Below are 22,597 nucleotides of genomic sequence, written 5' to 3' on the forward strand. Positions count from 1 at the left end.
CTTGTGAGATTGATCTATGTGGACACGGTGACGCTTTTTTCTTTAACTCACTTGTCAGAACTTTTGTTGCAATGGAAACTGACTGGTTTGTAGTTGTTGGACTGGACGTTTAGAGACATGATGTTCATTGCTTAAAAACGATCTCCACTTTCATGTGTAGTTATCAAAGGTGAATGAGCAGATCTCTTACAGGATCACAGAATCTTAAAGATTGAAAGGGACCTTGAAAGATCATCTAGTTCAACCCCCCTGCCAGAGCAGGACCACCTAGAGTAGGTCACACAGGAACTCAGCCAGGGTGGTTGGAATGTCTCCAGAGAAGGAGACTCCACAACCCATCTGGGCAGCCCCTTCCAGTGCTCCCTCACCTCAACAGGAAAGAAGTTTTTCCTTATGTTTCTTTGGCACCTCTTCTGTTGCAGCTTGTACCTGTTGTCCTTTGTCCTGTCATTGACCATCACTGAGAACAGCCTGGCTCCATCCTCCTGACACACACTCTTTACATAATTGTATTATATCACCCCTCAGTCTCCTCCAAGCTGAAGAGCCCCAGCTCCCTCAGCCTTTCATCAGAAGGGAGATGCTCCACTCCCTTCATCACCTTTGTGGCCCTGTGCTGAACTCTCTCCAGCAGCTCCCTGTCCTTCTTGAACTGAGGGGCTCATAACTGGACACAATATTCCAGATGTGTTCTCAGGAGGGCAGAGTAGAGGGGGAGGAGAACATCTCTCAGCCTACTGCCCACAGCCCTTCTAATCCACCCCAGGATGCCATTGGCCTTCTTGGCCATGAGGGCACATTCCTGACTCATGCTCATCAAGCTGCCCACCAGGACCTCCAGGTCCCTTTCCCCTGCACTACTCTCTTAAGAGTTTTTTCCCCATCATGTTTCAAATTACGATTGAGCTATCCAATACAGGACTGTATCATCTTATGTACTTGCACAGAATCTAATACAATGGGGCCTGGTTACTAATTGGAGCTTCTGGCTGCTCAAACAATAGAGTTAATTAGTAATAAATTTACAGCTGTAATAGCAAGTAGTGTTGACAATACGTAATACAAAACATGAGCATTAAGCTCCTATATATGCTTGTAGTTCCTATTGAATGTATATGAGAAACTATTGTTCTTTCTTTGCCTGTGTGGTATTGCCCAGAGACACTCTCTGTATTCTGCTGTAAGTGCTTATGCTGGTAATGCCTTAATTAACTTCTTAAAATACAACTGATCAGGGCACATCCTAATAACATTCAGAGATGTATTTATCAGAAGTCTACAAGATTTCTCCAAGAAAGCTTGATGTGTCATCTGGAGAGAATTAAAAGCCTGACATTAAGCACATGAACTTTAAACAAGCAAACAAACAAAATACCACCCAAACAAGCAGCCAAATCCCCTCATTAATTAATAAATTCAGTTTCACCAAAACCTTGACACAGTTGCATATCTCTTTTGTTTCTTGTACATTTTCAGTAATTAGCTGCTCATAGAACACTCCTGGTTGTTAGTTCATCCTTGACCAAACTTCTCCTGTCTTATGTTGTTAATAATTAGAGTTTTGACAAATTCTATTGTTTGGGCCACGTTCAGAGTTCTTATTTCAGTAGTTTATTAAATTAGAGAATGGAGGTGTTTGTAGGCTTTCAGCATAAAAAAAAAGGAAGAAACAAAAGCCTTTCAAACCTGACATATCCAGGTCAGTCATTTTCATGCAGAGAGCTTGTTCACCTTCTAAGTTAAGCAGATATGGTATCATGAGACCAATGACAAATGAGTCTGCAGGAAGGTCACTTATTGTCTTGAGATCAAATTATTTCTTTTCATCTTCCAAGTGAGCATATGCAGTTCTCACTAGCTCTCTGAACTAAGGAGATAATTCTGATATGAGGGTGATGAAGCATGGGAATGGGCTGCCCAGATGGGTTGTGGAGTCTCCTTCTCTGGACACATTCAGACTCACCTGGATGAGTTCTTGTGTGACCTACTTTAGGCGGTCCTGCTCTGGCAGGTTGGACTTGGATGATCTTTCGAGGTCCCTTCCAACCCTTGAGTTTCTGTGATTCTGTGGTCTTCAATTGCAAATCTTTTGTATGCACTTGAAAGACCGTTGTCCCTGTAATTTAGAATTCACGGTCTAATCAGCTAACAGTGAAAAATTTAAAAAAGAGAAAGAGAGAAATGAAAATAGAAGAGCTGTGGTTTGAAAGAGAATTTGCATTCTATGGAATAGAAGGATTGTCACTGCTAGTGAATAGTGGGCTCTCCAGCTACCAACTCTTAAGGAAATTTCCATAGATGAAAGACCAAGAGAAAGGGGTGGTGTGTTACTCATAGTTTTGATATTTGTGTAGTAGATTTTGATGAATTGCTCTGCATGTTGTCTGAACCTGTTTGTGGCTTGTTTGTTTTGACTTTTTTTTTAAACAGTCTAAGAACTCTTATTGTACCACATCTGTAACGGTGAGGCAAGTGTGGCTTTTTAAGTGCTAGATCTCCTCAAGTGTTAGGTGCTATTTTGTTATTGAAGCAAGTTGCAGTGAAAGCATGTACTTAAAACCAGCCATAAATAACAGGGTGCAGCAATGGCTAATTAAGCTTATTTATAAAATTAGAAGGAGTGTGCATAATTTGTTTTCTGTCAGTCACACGTATCTTCTTCCTTTCCTATGGTTTCTTTAATTTCAGAGAAAAGACAGTGTGCTGCTTATCATAGAATCATAGAATCGTAGGGGTTGGAAGGGACCTTTAGAGATCATCTAGTCCAACTCCCCTGCAGAAGCAGGGTCACCTAGATCAGGTCACACAGGAACATGTCCAGGCGGGTCTTGAAGACCTCCAAGGAAGGAGACTCCACAACCCCTCTGGGCAGCCTGTGCCAGGGCTCCCTCACCTGAACAGTGAAGTAGTTTTTTATGTTTAAGTGGAAGTTTTTGTGTTCCAGCTTCATCTCATTACCCCTTGTCCTGTTTCTAGCTACTATAGAAAAAAGGGATGTCCCAACCTCCTGACACCCACCATTAGATATTTATAAATGTTAATAAGATCTCCCTTCAGTCTCCTCTTCTCCAGACTAAACAGCCCCAGTTCCTGCAGCATAATTAAGTTTAGTTTTGAATACATTTACATGGTTTGAAAAATGATTGTTGACTGTAGATGCTCCTTGCTTCTGAAGAAGCAGTGCCAGGATATCTATCTGAAGGTGTTTTGAAGTATTTTTTTCATAAAGTATCTCATGTGCTGCTTTTGACTCTCCTAATGTTGCATTGATTTAATCTACTCTCCCCCTGCCCTGACTTTCGTTTTCCTGCTCATATGTGGCTTACTTTTTCTTTTCCCTTTGATACATAACATCTTGAAATACTCATGTGTGAAGAAATGCTAGTTGGGCTGCTCTATAATGAAGTATGATGAGTCATAATACTGAAAGGAGATTTTGCTGTGCTCCTGTAGTCACATCTCCTGATTTTTAGAGGTAGGATCTGTGCAGACAACAGGACAGGTGCCTTCGTAGACCATTTGCCTTCAGGGTTTCTGGGGAATGCTTGCTGCTTTGTTTTGACAGCAGAAATCCTGTGGGCATTACTTGTAAGAGCAATAGTGAATTTTAGAAAAGACTACTGATAACTTGCTATTCTTAATAACTAGAACTTTCCAAGGAGAAATAAATGAATTATGCAAAGTACCTGGATTTTTCTTTTTCCCCTATGTCTATCCAAAGACTTTTACAACTCTGCAAAATGAGTCTTTTAAAATATGCTTGTATGCTTTCAAAGTCCTGAATATTATCACGGAACATATGAAGGATAAGATGGTTGTCAGGGGAGTCAACACAGCTTCACCAAGGGGAAATCCTGTTTGACCAACCTGATATCCTTCTATGAGTGCAGAACCGGCTGGCTAGATGAGGGGAGAGCAGTGGATGTCATCTACCTTGACTTCAGCAAGGCTTTTGACACTGTCTCCCACAACATCCTCAACAGAAAGCTCAGGCAGTGTGGCTTGGGTGAGTGGACAGTGAGGTGGATTGAGAGCTGACCGAATGACAGAGCCCAGAGGGTGGTGATCAATGGCACAGAATCAAGTTGGAGGCCTGTGGCCAGTGGAGTTCCTCAGGGATTGGTTCTGGGGCCAGTCTTGTTCAACATCTTCATCAACCACCTGGATGAGGGGACAGAATGTACCCTCAGCAAGTTCCCTGCTGGCACCAAACTGGGAGGACTGGCTGATTCCCCAGAGGCTGTGCTGCCATTCAGAGGGATCTCGACCGGCTGGAGAGTTGGGCAGAGAGAAACCTCATGAGGTTCAACAAGGACAAATGCAGAGTCCTGCATCAGAGAAGGAACAACCCCATGCACCAGGACAGCCTGGGGGTCGAACTGCTGGAGAGCAGCTCTGCAGAGAGAGACCTGGGAGTGCTGGTTGATAATAAACTAAATATGAGCCTGGACATGTTCCTATGTGACCTGATCTAGGTGACCCTGCTTCTGCAGGGGGATTGGACTAGATGATCTCTGAAGGTCCCTTCCAACCCCTACCATTCTACGATTCTATGATTCTAGGAAAATATTCTGGTGTGGATGGTGAAACTCCTACAGTTTTTTACTTTTAATCGAGTTTCCCTGTTCTGGGGGCTGGAGTAGATGATCTCTAAAGGTCCCTTCCAACCCTGCCATTCTATGATTCTGTGCTGTCAAAGAAGCAGTACTGCAATTTAAATTGGTTAGTTGCTCTGGGAAGATTCGTGTCCCTTCCCCATTTATATCAGGATATTCAAGAATGTCTGTGTGCAAGATAAAATGAAAGGATCAGTGAAAGAAAGCTCAGCTTAGGATCACAGTCTCATTTTTAGTGTAGAGCACCAAGACAGTTAGTTATGGATCAGACATAGGTTCCTTTACAGCAGCTTGGATGGTGGTTAGTAAAACTGACACAACTAAGTTTTGACTGAGACTGAATCCAAACTTGGATTGACTTACTTTTGAGTCATCATGTCAGCTGTGTCTCTTGTGTGCAAATCCTCTGCGCTGCTGTTAAGCCATGGTGTTTCCTGTTTGATCATTTGAGCACATCTTGATAACTATGTTGTTCTTTTCACTGGTCTTAGTAAGGGCAGTTACATTTTGTGAGTTTCAGAAAAGCACTTTTCTGGTCTTTTTTATTTTTGCTTTGCTAACCTTCTGAGCCCCACAACAATTTTTATCTTCCTTTACTAAATCAGATTCAGGCTGCAAGTCTTCCAGCTGCTTGTGGTGCGTGCTGAGCACCTTTAATACTATACTGCTCATGCCAAGATACTGACTTGTTGCATCTGGCCTTTGATACTAATTTCTGCTGAAATTTCTTCAGTTAATTTTCTCCAGCCAGAAGATGTGCTTTCCTTGGCTGCTGCATAAGTTGGAATTGGTCTGTGTAGCTGCCTTCTTATTATTATTGCAACTCAACTCTAGTGATCTTGTTGCAGAGCCCCAAGAAAACTTTACAAAGTTAACTTAGGTGTGTTACAGATGTCATACTGTTTAGCATCTCTTATGGGTTTTATCTTTTTTTTTAATGTTTTTTTTTTCTTTTGACTTTTTCACTGTTTTTTTTAGTATGCAGAAGGTTACCTCTGTAGAGCAATCTTCTGTGGGATTAGCACAGAGAGATTTAACTTAATGACTTGGGCTTCCAACTACTGTCATAAAATAAAGAAATGTTTAGAAAATTCAGATGTATGCAACTGATCCATAGTAAACTTTAGGCTTTTCTTTGTGTCTGAAAAAAATGAATCTTGGCTAAATTTGTGTTTGAAAGTGAAGTGGGTCAATAGTTGGCTGTGAGCTTGCAATACTGCAGTATTAGATAACCAGTGCTGGACAGGAAAGGTGTTTACAAATACATAAATTGTGTGTGTGGAACCAGGCTGTTCTCAGGGATGGTCAATGATAGGACAAGAGACAACGGGTACAAGCTGCAACAGAAGAGGTGCCAAAGAAACATAAGGAAAAATTTCTTTCCTGTTGAGATGAGGGAGCACTGGAAGGGGCTGCCCAGATGGGTTGTGGAGTCTCCTTCTCTGGAGACATTCCAACCCCCCTGGATGAGTTCCTGTGTGACCTACTCTAGGTGGTCCTGCTCTGGCAGGGAGATTGGACTGGATGATCTTTCGAGGTCCCTTCCAGCCCTTGAGATTCTGTGATTTTGTAATTCTTTGAATGAAACTCCAGATTTATAGCAGACAAGGCTCTGGTCCAATTAATAAAGGAAAAACTGGACTGAAAGATCTTTTTAGCTGAATCTAACTAAATTAACCTCAGGTATTTCTTACAACATGAAAGCTTCTAATGTTTTTAATAGATATTCAGGCATAATTTTATCTGGACAAACCAACATTCTCTTATATATTCTGAGTTTTTATCTTGAAGTATTTTTGTTGTGATGATTGCATTGAACTAAATTAACTGTTTCCCTGATGCAATTGGTTTAATCTTCTAACTGTAAAGAATTCCTCAGTACCTGCTTTTTTTTAACGTCTGTCACAATTGCCTTTTTAAGCACTGAATATAGATCAAAACTATAGAGATTTAGAGGATATACTTTTAAGTGTAACATCTTAACATTGCCTTTGCAGGTACATGATGCTGATTGATGGCAAGAATGAAGTTTATATGGTTGATAGAGACAACTCGATTTTTCACGTAGCTAACCTGGAATTTCCGTTTCGCAAAGACCTTCGCATGCATCTAACCAACACTCTTCTGGATGGGGTAAGGAGCACATTGTGTAATTACTGTTAACAATAATTAACAGTTTCAGGCCTGAAACAGTGAGTCATGGCATTTCAACGGTAATACACATTCAGTCAGTGTCTGAACATAGGAATCACACTTGGTTAAATCATTTCTTATCTAGAGAATAGCAGTGGTGACTGCTCTGGGGGGAGCTGTTTGTCTTTGAAATAAATCAAGGTATTGAGATGACATTCTCTGAACAGGAGAAAATGCTTGAAGAGGACCTAGAGAAATAAATGCAGTACCTCATCTCTTGTTACAGCTTTATGTTTTGATATAGTAAACGTGGTCAGTTCAATCCAGTCAATGTTGATATTTTTAAAACTCAGTAAAATTTTCATTATCTTTTGATAGACTTCTGTGAATTGATGGCTTTGCTTGCCACTTTTATTTTCATCTCATCTGAATTACTGACTGTGATTTAGAAATGCTTCAATTGCATTTGTTTAAGACTAAAATGTTTTGACATTGCCCTACTAATTGAAATTAGGTAAACTTGCTAATGAACTGTGTAAGCTAGTTGTAAAACAAGCTGTAAATCATTTATATTTGTTTCTTCTTGGGAAATTTTTCAGAATAGTAGCTGCAGGAAGAGATTATTCCTTTCTTGACCATCCAATTTTACATGAGCAAAAGAACTTAATTACCTCTTGCACTAAGTACCTGTCAATGTAGGTGAACATAGTTTCCTATCATGTTGCACTTGCATTGGATTCTCTCTGCATTGTTACAACTTCTATATTCATAGAATCATAGAGTTGTTTCAGCTGGAAGAGACCTTTAAGCTTACTGAGCCCAGCCTTTGTCCCAGCCCTATCAACCACTAGCCCATTTCCCTCAGTGCAACATCCACCCGTCTCTGAAACACCTCCAAGGGATGGTGACTCCAGCACCTCCCTGGGCAGCCCCTTCCAGTGCCTGACAACCCTGTCAGCAAAGGAATTCCTCCCCATATCCATCCTGAACCTCCCCTAGTGCAATTTGAAACTGTTTCTTCTTGTTCTATATTGGTCTTCTGAAGCCCAATCCACCTTTCCGATATGGCAGACCATATTGTCATTGTTAACTTTCCTTTCTCAGGCCGTTGTTGTCAGTATCCTTCTTGAAATGTCACTTTTGTGAGTGATCTTTCTTACTGAACACACATTTCCATGTGAAGCATGTATAAATTGAATCTATGAGGATAATTATTGCAAGGAACAATGTATTGTCTCAGGAACAGAGGAGCAGTTAATGGAATATTTTCCATCACCTCTGCCTCACTGAAAAATTAAGAGCATAATGCAAGAAATGTCATGCTGTCAGCTCAAAAGTGGTTGTACAAGCTGTCATGTCTGGTAGGAGCCTCTTCAGCCAGGCAGCCTCCTAATGACATACATAATAATATTCTTAATGACATACATTAAGTTCCAGACTGTTGAGATAAAAAGCCTGGTGCTATTTTTTTTTCCCCTGCTCTTTCTAAGGCTCTTGAGAAAGTGATGGCTTGCCAGTGTCCATATGGTGTAATCCTAAGTGTTGTTCGGGGAAACTGCTGCTCTTTGAGTTTCAGAACAGATGATTTAGTAATGGTGGGTAATATGTATGTTGTAAAAGAATCCTCATACATTGAGATCTGTGCATAAATATGGCTATAGAGTATGAAAGATGAGCTCTGGTTGGGTATGTTTTGTTCCCCAGATGCATAGTTTAAGTCTCTCAAGAATAAGTGAAGTTCTCTCAGTTGCCCAGGATATGAATTATAACTTCACTTAATTTGTTGCATTATAAAAGCTTGACTGTTTCAGTGCATTTCAGTATGCATTTCACTTTATGGCCATAAAATTAGTCTCACTGTGCCTTTTTCCCCTTATTTTTTTCATGAAGTGGAAAGCAAGATGACATTAAATGAACAAGCACTGGTTGAATGAAGTACCTTGAGATAAAACTAAAACCTTTCAATGGACAAATACTTCTCTCAGTGCAGATTCCTGAATTTACAAAAGTATGGTCAGTTAAAGGAAAAATGCAGTTCAGGGAGTATTTTTCTTTTCAATTGAAATTCCTTTTAACAGGTTTGAGAATAAAATTTATCTTATTATTTGAACCCTCGGAACAGGTTAAGTTTGTAACTGAATAACTGTTTAATGATGGTGCCAAATCATAGAATGGTAGGGTTGGAAGGGACCTTTAGAGATCATCAAGTCCAAACCCCATGCAGAAGGAGGTTCACCTAGATCAGGTCGCATAGGAACATGTCCAAATGGGTCTTGAAGACCTCCAAGGAGGGAGACTCCATACCCTCTCTGGGCAGCCTGTGCCAGGGCTCCCTCACCTCAACAGTGACATAGTTTTTACCTATGTTTAAGTGGAACTTTTTGTGTTCCAGCTTCATCCCATTATCCCTTGTCCTGTCACTGGATACAACAGAAAAAAAGGGATGTCCCAACCTTCTGACACCCACCCTTTAGATATTTATAAATGTCACTAAGATCCCCCCTCAGTCTCCTCCAGACTAAACAGCCCCAGTTCCCACAGCCTTTCCTCGTATGAAAGATGTTCCAATCCCCTGATCATCTTGGTGGCCCTGTACTGGACTCTCTCCAGCACTTCCCCGTCCCTCTTGAGCTGAGGAGCCCAGAACTGGACACAGGACTCCAGATGAGGCCTCACCAGGGCAGAGTAGAGGGGGAGCAGAACCTCCCTTGACCTGCTGCCCACACTTGATGCATCCCAGGCTGCCATTGGCCTTCTTGGCCACGAGGGCACATGGCTGGCTCATGGTCAGTTTATTATCAACCAGCACTCCCAGGTCTCTCTCTGCAGAGCTGCTCTCCAGCAGGTCAACCCCCAGCTTGTACTAGTGCAGGGGCTTGTTCCTTCCCAACTGCAGGACTCTGCACTTGTCCTTGTTGAACCTCATGAGGTTCCTCTCTGCCCAACTCTCCAGCCAGTCGAGATCCCGCTGAATGGCAGCACAGCCTCTGGGGAATCAGCCAGTCCTCCCAGTTTGGTGCCAGCAGGGAACTTGCTGAGGGTACACTCTGTCCCCTCATCCAGGTGGTTGATGAAGATGTTGAACAAGACTGGCCCCAGAACTGATCCCTGTGGAACTCCACTGGCCACAGGCCTCCAATTCGAATGTTAGTTTCTATGACTGTTCCTTTGCTCTGGATATGTGCACGATTCCCTTTTTGTGTTTAAGCCATGGGAAGAAAAATTTTGCTTTTTTTTCTGTTAACATGTTTTGCTAATTAGTTCTGAAAGGCTGTTGAAGTAAATTCTTTAATTACAGGTTGAAGTACTTAATACTTACTGCCCTTGAATTACCTTTCTCTCAGAGAGCAAAAGTGTAGAGTGAGGTGGCCCACTTTGCATTGCTTTACAGTAACCTTAAAAAGTATGAGAAAGAAGGACCAGCCAGACATGTCAGTGCCATGCAGCAAAACAACTACTTGTATTAGGAATACAGAAGATCATCTGATTTCCCCTAACTTTATTTGGAATGACAGTGTATATAAAACTTTCATAAAGGCAATTTCCATGAATTCAGTGATCTATTATCTTGCTTTAAGGCTTCTGGTTTAAAGCCTTTCATGTGGTTGTCTTTGAGAATTTCAAATGCATTTACGGTTCACTTCAGGCTGAAATTACTTGCAAACAGTTCGTACTATGATCAGTTACATCTTGGATGATGAGAAATCTCCTGCAATATCCTGTGCTCATCTCCAGCTCTTCAGTTTTGATTGTTCTGGCATGGAAGAAAGTTTTCTGCAAAGCTCATTAAAGACGATTTGAATATTACCTACAGGTGACTTGTATAATGTGAAGTATTCCTTTAGAAGCCAAGTGTTTTGCATCCATACTGCTATCTGAAGGAATGCATAGATTTCTGTTGAAGTGTTTTGGCAGTCATGCAAGAAAACCAATTAGTTATTTTCAGGAACCTTCTTGGCATTTCTGTATAGCTTTGGAATAGTTAGTGTAGAAAATGCAGAGGAAGTCTTAGGCTTGTACTACTTTTTACAATTTTAATACATTTTTGTATGTATTTTATTATCTATAAAACATTATTCACACTTGAAGACTTAAGAGAGCCAAGGACTCTGAAAGTAGAGAGCAAGATGGAGGTTTTTGTATCAGTACAGACCTCACTTCTTTGAAAACCATTTCTGAAATGGCATCTTTTACAACTTTTTGCAAAGGCTGGCACTTGGTGCAAAATAGAGTTAAAAAGACAAAAGCTCTTTTATTCCTGAAAGGCAGCAGTTGCCAGAATTGTGTTGAAGGTAAATGGGCAGAGAGGCAAGACACAGGAGGAAGGGAACAGTAAACAGATGTGTAGTTAAATCTGATTCCACACTCTGTGTCAACAAAAAATACATTGTGCAAGTGGCTGGTCAAATGAGATCCTTTGGTTTGTGATTAAATTTTGGATTATTTCAAGTCAAAGTTTCTTGCTAGATATTTGATTCAAGGAAAAAATCCATGAGCTATCAGTCCAGCATTGTTCTTTTGGTATTTGTCCAGCTAAATGCTCTTAGCACAGTTGCTGTTTGTAATATGCTGTAAGACTATGCTCTGCAGCACTAGAAGATTAAGGAGATTATCACCTGCACAGATTTGCCAGGTTACATCTAAAAACATTCAAAAAACTGGCCATTGGACCTTGTTCTGCAAGCCCATAGATTAAGCTAATGCCTAAACTAGCAGTTAATGGACAAATGGTGAAGATCCTATTTACTAGCAGTGGTAATTGCAAAACAGACAATAGTGTCTGTAATTTTACATGGTGTCCACTATAGGAAATATATGGATGTAGGTGCATTTTATGGATGCTTTTGTCTTCTATTATCATGTCTATTGTGTCCAATTTGGGGCCCCTCTCTACAAGAAGGACATTGAGGTGCTGGAGAGGATCATGAGGCAGGCTACCAAGCTAGGAAAGGATTTGGAGCACGTCTCATGTGAGGAACAGCTGAAGTATCTGGAGCTGTTTAGCCTGGAGAAAAACAGGCTCGGGAGTTGGTCTTTTCTCCCTAGTAACAAGCACTAGAACAAAAGGAAATAGCCTGAAGTAGCACCAGGGGAGGTTCAGGCTGGATGTGAGGAGGAATTTCTTTGCTGCAAGGGTTGTCAGGCATTGGAAGGGGCTGCCCAGGGAGGTGCTGTCCTGGAGGGGTTTCAGAGCCGGGTGGATGTTGCACTGAGGGAAATGGTCTAGTGGTTGATAGGGCTGGGACAAAGACTGCACTCCATGAGCTTAAAGGTCTCGTCCAGACGAAATGATTCAATGTCCTGTGAGTGCTTTTGGATTTAAATTATTAGTTATCTAAAAAACGGCTAAACATATAGCCTTATTAGTATCAAGTTATTACTCAGAGCAGGATGAGTGAGTTTGAATGTGATCAGTTTCTCAAATAGTACATTTTCCACCCAGTCTCCGAACTTGCCTTTGAGGTTTGTTCCCTGAGGTGTTTTTCAATTCTCATAATTCCAAGGAAGATTCTGAAATCAGACTGTTAAATAATGATGTGTTAGAGTATTTCTAATCTGAGTCATTGTTATGATCACTTTACAGCTTTTGTTTTATGACAGTCTGTATTGTTGTAACTAATGGAGCAGTGAACGTTGTTGCCATGATGGAGATGAGCAGCACAGGAATTCGTCATATCTACTGCTAAGACATAGTGTGCTATTGTTTATTTGCTCTGGTAGCTGGGATTTCGGACAGGATGTTAAAACAGACTGAGGGGTAGGGGAGGAAGTAAAAAGTCATAGAATCACAGAATGGTAGGGGTTGGAAGGGACCTTTAGACATCATCTAGTCCTACCCACCTGCAGAAGCAGGGTCACCTAGATCAGGTCACACAGTAACATGATTGGCCCAGCCGGGCCGGAGGTGGGTGTGAACCCAGAAGCCAGGGGGAGTCCAAACACTCTTTACTGGTTCTTCACTGCAACCCGCTCCCCCTGTTACCAAGCAAAAGCTGCTCCTTGCTAAACCATGACAGACTGATTTATAAGAAACAAAATATTTTTTATTAGTTTATCAAACTGATATGAATTAGACGTAGTTTATTATAGGAAGCCTGAGTTACAGAAGTCAGCACCAGCATCTAAGATGTAGACATTTTTGTATGTACCATGAGGTTCAGAAAACACTTCTGCTTTTGGATGTTGAATTTTTTCTTTCTTCTGGTGACTTATTTTCAAGATGGTTTACCAATATATATAGAATGTTAACTACTGTCATGTGATTCAGATAGTATGTGTGATACATTCACTTTGAAAGAACCCTACTGTTTAGCCAGAATGTGACGTTCAAGCAAATTGCAGTTGTCACTGCTGCCTAGGATGCTATTAATGTGAAAAGATCCAACCAAAGCACAGAAAATGGATGTTAATGCTTGTTCTTTACCTCCTTTCTGTTGTACTTTTTATCATGGACAAGGATTGCAAAAGTGCTTGGTTGACTTTGCATCACTGTTCTTACTGAAGTTTCTAAAAACTCAATTACTCAAGAAAGATAGTGATTTTTGTAAGTTATGGGGAAAATAAGGTATAAATGTTGCAAATATGAATGTGGAGCCTTAGTAGAGCTTGTTGGCTTCTTATGGAATGCTTCCCGAGACATGTAAGCCCATAAGAATATTTCTATAATCTTGATACGTGTCAGATCTTATTAAAGATATGGCCAATGCTTAATTGCATCATGCTTATGTGTACTTGCAATACATGTAAGTGGGTTGACATTCTTCTGCCTTCATGAAATAAATGTAAATGTCACATCTTTTCTCTTAAGGAAATGATCATCGACAAGGTTAATGGACAGGTTGTCCCTCGGTACTTGATCTATGACATTGTCAAGTTCAATGTAAGTACTTTCAGTTTTATTGCTTTTATTATTAGTTATTGATTCTCATTTCTATTTTAATCTTATTTGTATAAGTAAGAGCTTCAGAGTAAATTTAAACCCTCATAGTGTTTGAGACAGCCCACTAAACACTAAATTTCCTATTTCTAGAGAATGTTTGAACTATTTAGGCAGTGAGGTTGGACTGTCATGGAGGAGTTAACCTTAGAGGCTATCAGAACATCACAGTGCTCCTTCTTAGACTTGTCCATCACCTGTTTATCAAATTTCTCTTTGAAACCAGGCAACTGGTCCTCTCTTTAAGGTCCTCAGCAGCAGAATGTCCTGCTTACACTGACTGTAGGGCAGATACGTAATAAAAAATGTATTGTGGAAGCTGTGGAGAAGGAGAAGCCTTTGTTGGTGGCCAGGAATAAAATCTTTGTGGTGACAAGAAAGAGGTGTTAAAACACTACAGAAAATGAGATACTTTTTTCTTTAAAGCAGTTTTCAGATATGGTTATGGTTTGAATGTCCTGAAAGGACTTTTATCTTCTATAGATGAAAAAACCCCTGTTTCATTTTTCCTCTAAAAGTCACAATGTATGTGGAGTTTGAAGTTAGTCAGGGGTCTTATGGCAGGGTCTCCTACTGAAGCTGATTTGAAGAACTAGCCTTGACAACATTTTCCACTTTTTATCCATTATTATGAAGTAAATTTTCGAGTGATTGTTATGTCTAAGGAAGAAAAAAATCTCCTTCAGTAAGGATCAATTTAACAGTACATATCTTTTAAAGACAATACTTAAATAGTTTTGTGAAAAATGGAAAGTGTGTACTGGTTTTGATTGGGACAGAGTTAATTTTCTTCGCAGTAGATCATATGGTACTGTGTTTTGGATTTGTGACCAGAACAGTGCTGATAACAGTGATGTTTTAGCTGAGTAATGCTTGCACAGCCTCAGTCCCTTCTCTGCTTCTCACCCCATCCTAACAACTAGGCTGGGGATGCACAAGACGTTGAGGGGACACAGCTGAGTCAGCTGACCTCAGCTGGCTAAAGGGGTATTCCATACCAGTGACATTGTCCTCAGCAATAAAAGCCGAGGGAGAAAGGAGGAAGGGAGGAGATGTTTGGTGTTATCGCATTTGTCTTCTCAAGTCACTGTTATGTGTAATGGAGCCCTGCTCTCCTGGAGATGGCTGAACGCCTGCCTGCTGAGGATAAGCATTGAATGAGTTTCTTGTTTTGCTTTGCCTGCACACACAACTTTTGCCATGCCTATGAAACTGTCTTTATCTTAACCCATGACTCTTTTCACTTACACTTTTTTGATTCTCTCCCCTATTCTGTTCTACGGGGAGTGAGTGAGCGGCTGCAGGAGGCTTAACTATAGTTAACTGTAGTTAAACCACAACAACGTGTTAAGTTTATTCTGTGAATAAACAGCCCATGGAAAACCACTCTACTGTCTGTTCATGCTTTGGGAGAACTAAAATTATTGTTTCAGTGCTCCTAATACAACAAAGAATGTTACCAGACCACAATGCATTTCAGACTTCATAAGTTACCTTTGACTCTTGCAGACAGAGTAAGATACTACGCAGTTCGAGTAAGGCACTCATCATAAGCGGGAACTGCAAATATAGGCATGATACCACTCACCAAAAATTACTTTGATATTCTTCAAGGTTGAGTCATACTATGACTTAGGACAGCTACCATTAAAAGTAATAGTTTGTGGGAAATACATGTTAGGTTAGGAATAGAAGCTTTTTGTTAACTCATTTCAATTCTGCATCTTGATGATCTTTTATTTAACCTTTTCCAAAGAATAAGTGTTAATTTTCTGCATCTCTCCTATGACTGTGACTTTTCAGGAAGCAAAAATTCTGTGTAGACTTCTGAAAAATACAGTTGTCCAAAACCACTTCAGAGTTCTCATTTCTCTGTTACATTGTCTTGTTCTTCTGCCTGTGATTCCATGTTTCTTCACCTTCGTGTCTTTCCTCATCTCTGCTCTCACTTTGTGTCTAACCTGCTGTTCACTGCTGTTACTCTTCCTTTGAAAAACTGTAAGGTTAGAAGTGTAGAGTGTCCTTTTTCCCTCAGTTTGGGATATGCATATACTGTCCTAATAAAATAATACTTTGCAACAGTCGTAATTATTTTGATGAAACGATTTTGGGGTGGAAGGGGAAGGAAACTCAATTCTAGCAAAGTGTCCAGACTTAGCATGAAGAATCCCACTTTGCAAACAGAAAAAAAATGATCAGAGGTTTTCTAGAGTGCTGTTAAGGTTTGAGAAAACTCTACTTTGAGCAGGGCCTTAAATGCTTTAAATCTTGGATGCTTTTTTGTGTGTGTTTGTTTTTTAAATCCACTGGGAATGAGAGAGAGGAGTTAGTTACTATGTAATACTATTTTAATGTCAAGGACAAATTAAGATAATGTTATCAGTATGAGTACAAGCGGGGCTTTAGCTGCAAGAAGTCATTAGCAATGGTTCTACTAGAAAAATGAAAAATAACATTGGTTTTTAGGTTAATTTTAGAAGTTTAATTACAAAAATGGGCAGCTGAGGATGTTTTACTTGGCAAGAAATGATTGACACAATTTTATCACCAAGAGAGGTAAATATATTAAAAACTTGTAAGTGGCCAGAAAGAATAAGTTCCTTCTTAAGTTGTGTAAGTTAAATTTGTGTAAATTTTCCTAGCAGATCTTAAAATCAAGTAATTACACAAAGCATGTGCTGTTTAAAAAGAAAATGTTACCCTCTCACCTTAAAATAATCTGCGTCCACCAATAAACCCCCAAAACCAAGAACAAAACCCAAATACAAACAACCTGACAGACAATTGTATGAGATGCTTTGGAATTCAATATTGCTTCTTTTGCTTTTGAAAGTAGTTGTGTTTTCTAGGGGTGAATTATGGGGTTACTGTATTCACTGTCTGTCATGTGAGTTAACAAGATTTCCAGCATATCCCCATCTCATCTTCCAGCGCCTCAGTACTCTGCTATTAGATGTGACATTGCAGCTGGTGAAATGTGACTACAAACCCCACTGATGAACACCTTTGCTCAGGCAAACCTTGAGCAGGTTAAAAGTCAGGTCTAGTGAGCTAGAAATATCTTCATCTGACCTTATTCTCAAATGCTCAACCTATTTTGCTTGCATACCCTGCCATCCTAGCGAAGTATGACAAGGTTTTCTGTCTTTGTCAGAAGATTCCTTCTGAAATACTGTATTTGCAAATTTCACATTAAGTCCAAAGACTTATGTGCACTATTAACACAAAAATACAGTAGTTAATACTAAACTAAGGAAATAAGTAGTTTCTCAGAATGCACTGTGTATTTATAGTAGGATATAGGTCAACTTGTGTTCCTCAGGAGGACCGTGAATAATATGGTGAAATCCGTTAATACATATACAGAAAAATAATGGAGTAAAATTTTAGATCACAGCAAAAAATCACTTACTGTAATATCATTTTACACTCTTCTCAGTATATTTGGCCAGTATTGTTGTGCTTCAAAACTGCAGTGCACTCCATTCTTGTATTTATTTTAGTTCCTCATTGTCTTGGTTTTAAGGGGCTAAATAGTGTTAGAATTGATGTTTGGAAGTGTGTCAGTTGAGAAAGGCTAACCTTATCTCTGTTATATGCTATGTTTCTCCAGTTTTTTACAAGGGAGCATAGAGAACTGCAGTTTGATACCTAAATGCAGCCCAAAATGTTTGACCTGGCCTCTCTGTGTCTAAGTTAATGAAATACCACGACCACTGTTTCCTTTTATGAGCAGAAATTTTGACAGAGTACATTTATTCTTGAAGCTGTATGCTTTAAATTTTAGCCTAAAGCCCAAACATGCCAAAATACAAGTAGTTGTGTTCAATTTGTCCCTTACAGCATAGCATTTGAAGAGTTAAGTGTTTGAAAAGATCAGTGTCCATTTGAGATTTAGGAGAAGCAGTGGTCTGCTGGTAACAGATCAGTGGGGAGTAAAAGTAAAGGTCTTCATATTTAGAATACTATGATTCTTGGATAGCATCATGGAATCACAGAATCACAGAATGGTAGGGGTAGGAAAGGACCTTTAGATATCATCTAGTCCAACCCCTCTGCCAAAGTCCACCTTGATCAGGTCACATGGGAACATGTCCAAGTGGGTTTGAAAACCTCCAGAGAAGGAGCCTCCACACCCTCCCTGGGCAGCCTGTGCCAGGGCTTCCTCACTTGAACAGTGAAGTAGTTCAATGGAACTCTTTGTGTTCCAGCTTCTTTCCATTACCCCTTGTCCTGTCACTAGATAAAATAGAAAAAAGTGATGCCTCACATCATGGAGCTGTGTGTCTTGGTACATCACAGATCTTTCTTCAGACTTAGTCGGGATTTCACCAGAGCATGACCCAGAACAGGTAAGAAAGTCACCTTAAACAAGGGTGATATATTCATCAGGAAGAGAGTAAGAGAAACTTAACAGTGAGTAGAAGCTATAGTAACAAATGAAATAAAAATAATAAGGGAGAAAAATGAGAGAAAGTGAGTAGACAGAGATTTTTCTTGTATAAATTTTCTTTCATGTTGTTATCAGTGGGGCCTATTGCTACTTAGCTTTTTGATTTTGCTGTGGTGTATCAGGAACGAGCTATAGCAGCCTTCTAGAAAGCACCAAAGGAAACTTAAGATAATTGAGATTGAAATATGTAGTGTGTACTTGGCTCTAGATGTCTGCTCAAGAAAAGGCTCAGGAAGAAGGAAAAATGAAAATTGAATTTCAGTGGTTGAAAGACCTCTACTGGCATTCTTGGGCAAAACACTGAAATGATCAATCTTGGCTGTCTTTTTGCATGGTAAGTTTTGTATTGGATTCTGATGCTTATTATGTGCAGCTACTGCAAAAGTCAGTCTCTTAATCACTGTTTCTGTGACATGTAGTTTCTGGAAGCTTATGGTAACACATCCCATTGTGTTAAAAGAGAGATGCCTGTGTCAGGAAAAACAAATGTTTCTTCATGAGATTAAAAAAAAAGTGGTTTTTTTCCTAAATTGTCATTTGGATTCAGTCTGAATCATGATGTGGATTGTTATTAATAGCAACTCAAAATATAACACTGCTGTCTCTTTCATCTGACATGCTCAAATCAAATTCCTAGAAAGGAAGCTAAATGCTAGTGAGACCTTCTGACCTCAAATCTTTGAGGAAACCCAGAGCAATCCCTGCTTTTTCTTCTCTGCTTTGTTTCTTTCTATAAAGAGCAACTCAAAGTGTTTAAAATCATCTCTCAGATCCCATTCTGATGGGCTGTATACTTGTATACTAATAAGTGAATCTGTGCAATCTAGCCTCTTTTTAAGTAAAATAGTCCCTGCTACAGTTTTGGCCCTGGCTGGCTACAGTGCTATTGAACAGTTCTCAAGAATAGTTTAAAGTTTAATATTGCTATGGCACTTTTCTTATCAGATGTCCAAGATGTCATCATCCCCTTTTGGAGAGTGAGACTGTGAATATGGTTGGACAGACGGTCACTTCAAGGGAAGAGACGAGGCATTTGCTCTTTTGTTTCAGCAGCGTAGGTGTACCCAGAGTGTCTCCTAGTTCACAGACTTAGGGTTCATTGAATCATAGAGTCATTACAGTTGGAAAAGACCTTTTAGATCATCAAGTCCAACCACTAACCTCACACTACCAGACCCATTACTAAACTAAGCCATGTCCCTCAGCACCTCATCTATGTGTCTTTTGAATATCTGTAAGGCTGCAGACTCCACCACCTCCCAGGGCAGCCTCTTCCAATGCTTAATAACCCTGCCAGTGAAAAAGTTCTTCCTATTGTCCAATATAAACCTCCCCTGGCACAACTTGAGCCTATTTCCTCATGTCCTGTCATTCATTACTGAAGATAAGAGATTGACCCTTACTCACTACAACTCCCCTTCAGGTATTTGTAGAGAGAGGTTATATCTTCTCTCAGCCTCCTCTTCTCTAGGCCTAGACATCCCCAGCTCCTTCGGCTGCTCCTCATAAGGCCTGTTTTTCATACCGTTCCCCAGCTTCATTGCGTGTCTCTGGACACACTCAAGAACCTCAATGTCTTTCTTGTAGTGAAGGTCCCAGAAGTGGACACAGTATTTGAGGTGCAGCCTCACCAGAGCTGAGAACAGAGGGACCATCACCTCCTCGGTCTTGATTGTCACACTGTTTCTGATAGAAGCCAGGCTGTCATTGGCCTTCTTGGCTACCTGGGCACACTGCTGACTCACATTCATCTGGCTGTTGATTAACATCCCCAGGTCCTTTTCCTCTGGGCAGCTTTCCAGCCCCTCTGTCCCAAGCCTGTAGTGCCGCCTGGGGTTGTAGCCCATGTGCAGGACCTGGCCCTTGGTCTTGTTGAACCTCATGTGATTGGCCTCAGCCCATCACTCCAGCCTGTCCAGGTCCCTCTGAAGATCCTTCTTGCCCTCAAGCAGTGGACAGTCAGCTTCTACAGAAATGTCCGATATTTTGTTAATAATGTGCTTTTAGGGGCTTAGTTAGGGTAGATGACATGAAAACTCCTTACATGGAAAAGTAGAAGGAATAAGATGGTATATAAAATAGTAATACATCATGACATAGAGCAGAATTCTGTTGTGGAGGGTAAAAAGATCCAAGAAGCATGAAAACTCATATGACATTGTTGCTTGTCTATGGGGAAGATGGCACCAACAGGGGAAAGATATCATTGTACCAAGTCACATTTGACATGTGAAATGCTTCAAGAGGAAGAAATAATTTTTAACACAGTTTATCTTTTCTTCCAACCTAAATGCATTAATTTTTTTAAAAAGAAGAATGTTCTCATTGCAAAATGACAAATGATTTCTTGAAAAGGCATGTATTTAGCTTTCAGAATTCTAATTGAGTTTGGGTTTTGTCCACATTTAAGTCACTGAAAGCCTGGATTTTTCGTGTGCTTCTGAACGTAAAAGACTAAAGGCACCCAACATCCCTTATGGTGTTTAGTCTTAATGAGTACAGAGCTAAACCTTCTAAATGCCTATTACTTTTCAGCTTCCCAATTTGTGTCTTCGTGTAGTTGAGTTCATTACTACAGTAACTGCAGCTGAATAGCACTACCTCTTTCACCTGAATAGGGAGCAAAAAGTTCAAATTTGGTAGGTAATTCTGGTGTAACAGAGGGAGCTGACAGTAGAATAATTAGCAGTGCCAGAAGCAAGTACAGGGAAATCTGTTCATCAGAAACAATCCACAAAGAACATGACTTCCTTCTCCAGTCATCTTTGAGACTGTTTCCCTGAGAAACTTTGCTTTGGGAGACTTTTTCTAAGATTGTATCCTGGCAGCAAAACTGAGAAGATGTGGGCTGGATGATCCAGTAGTAAGGTGGATAGTTAATTAGCGAAGGGAAGAAGGCAGAGAGTGGTGATCAATGGGGCAGGGTCTAGTTGGAGACCTGTATCTAGTGGAGTTTCTCAGGGGTTGGTGCTGGGACCGGTACCATTCAATCTATTCATTAATGACCTTGATGAGGGAACAGAGGCACTGTCAGCAAGTTTGCTGATGATACTAAACTGGGGGCAGTGGCTGCCACACTAGAAGGCTGTGCTGCCATTCAGCCAGACCTGGACAGGTTGGATGGTTGGACAGGGAGAAATCTAATGAAATTCAACAGGAACAAATGTAGAGTGTTGCATCTGGGAGAGAAGAACCCCATGTACCAGTACAGGTTGGGGAATGAACTGTTAGACAGTAGTGTAGGGGAAAGGGACCTGAGGGTGTTGGTGGGCAGCTGGATGAGCATGAGCCAGCAATGTGCACTTGTAGGCAAGAAGGCCAATGGCATCCTGAGGTTGATTAGAAGGACTGTGGGCTGTAGGTTCAGAGAGGTTCCCCTCCCCCTCTATTCTGCTCTCATGAGACCACATCTGGAATATAGCGTCCAGTTCTGGGCCCCTCAGTTCAAGAAGGACAGGCAGCTGCTGGAGAGAGTTCAGTGCAGGGCCACAAAGGTGATGAAGGGAGTTGAGCATCTCCCTTCTGATGAAAGGCTGAGGGAGCTGGGGCTCTTCAGCTTGGAGGACACTGAGAGGTGACCTCATTCATGTTTACAAATACATAAAGGGTGTGTGTCAGAAGGATGGAGCCAGCCTGTTCTCAGTGATGGCCAATGATAGGACAAGGGGCAATGAGTGTAAACTGGAACACAAGAGGTTTCAAAGAAATACAAGGAAGAATTTTTTCCACGTGAAGGTGAGGGAGCACTGGCACAGGCTGCCTGATAAATTGTGGAGTCTCCTTCTCTGGAGATATTCAGACCCACCTGGACAAGTTCCTGTGTGACTTACTCTAGGTGGTCCTGCTCTGGCAGGGGTGTTGGACTGGATGATCTTTCAAAGACCCTTCCAGCCGTTGAGAGTCTCTGATTCTGTAATAGCTACATGTAAATATATAGACACTAAACTTAAACCATTGGTTTTTACATTAGTTAAGTAATAAAAAGTAACACCGGCATAATGTGGGATCTAATTAATGAATTCTTAGCAAAGATGCTGCAAATGAATAGTACTTTCCTTTTGATTTCTAAACCTGTGGCCTTTAAATTTTTAAACTCTAGCCAAGTGTTCATGAGACCAGATTGCAATGGTAAGAATAGATTTGCGTGCTTGAAAAGGAGTAATTATTTTAATGTTTAGAAAGGAGCTAGAATTTGGATTAAATTTCCTAATATTCTGTGCATTGAAATAAGTCAGGATCAAGATTTCTTTGGCTGTCATTATGCATAACAGTGCTGTAGCTATTAGATAAAATTTGTCATGGTAAGCAGGTGTGCTGCTCAAAAATCCTGCCAACAGCCAATGTGCTCATCGAGTTCCTGCATGAAAAATTTTTGGTTTACAGTTCTGTAAAATATCACCACGTCAGACTTTTCTGGTACAAATGTAATTTTCAAGTGATGTTAAGCTCTCAGTACAC

General features: G+C 40.5%; 1 protein-coding gene across 4 annotated transcripts in view; it reads left to right on the top strand.

The window, feature by feature from the left end:
- RNGTT (RNA guanylyltransferase and 5'-phosphatase) overlaps positions 1-22,597 on the top strand; it is a 195,589-nt gene that overhangs the window by 44,147 nt on the left and 128,845 nt on the right. For all 4 annotated transcript variants that reach the window (XM_061989754.1, XM_061989755.1, XM_061989756.1 and 1 more), the window contains exons 9-10: positions 6,614-6,749; positions 13,558-13,629. In XM_061989754.1, the coding sequence (XP_061845738.1) occupies positions 6,614-6,749; positions 13,558-13,629 (208 nt within the window). The remainder of the gene's footprint in view (positions 1-6,613; positions 6,750-13,557; positions 13,630-22,597) is intronic.

Source organism: Colius striatus, chromosome 2 (assembly GCF_028858725.1).
Source record: "Colius striatus isolate bColStr4 chromosome 2, bColStr4.1.hap1, whole genome shotgun sequence".
NCBI classification, from domain to species: Eukaryota; Metazoa; Chordata; class Aves; order Coliiformes; family Coliidae; genus Colius; species Colius striatus.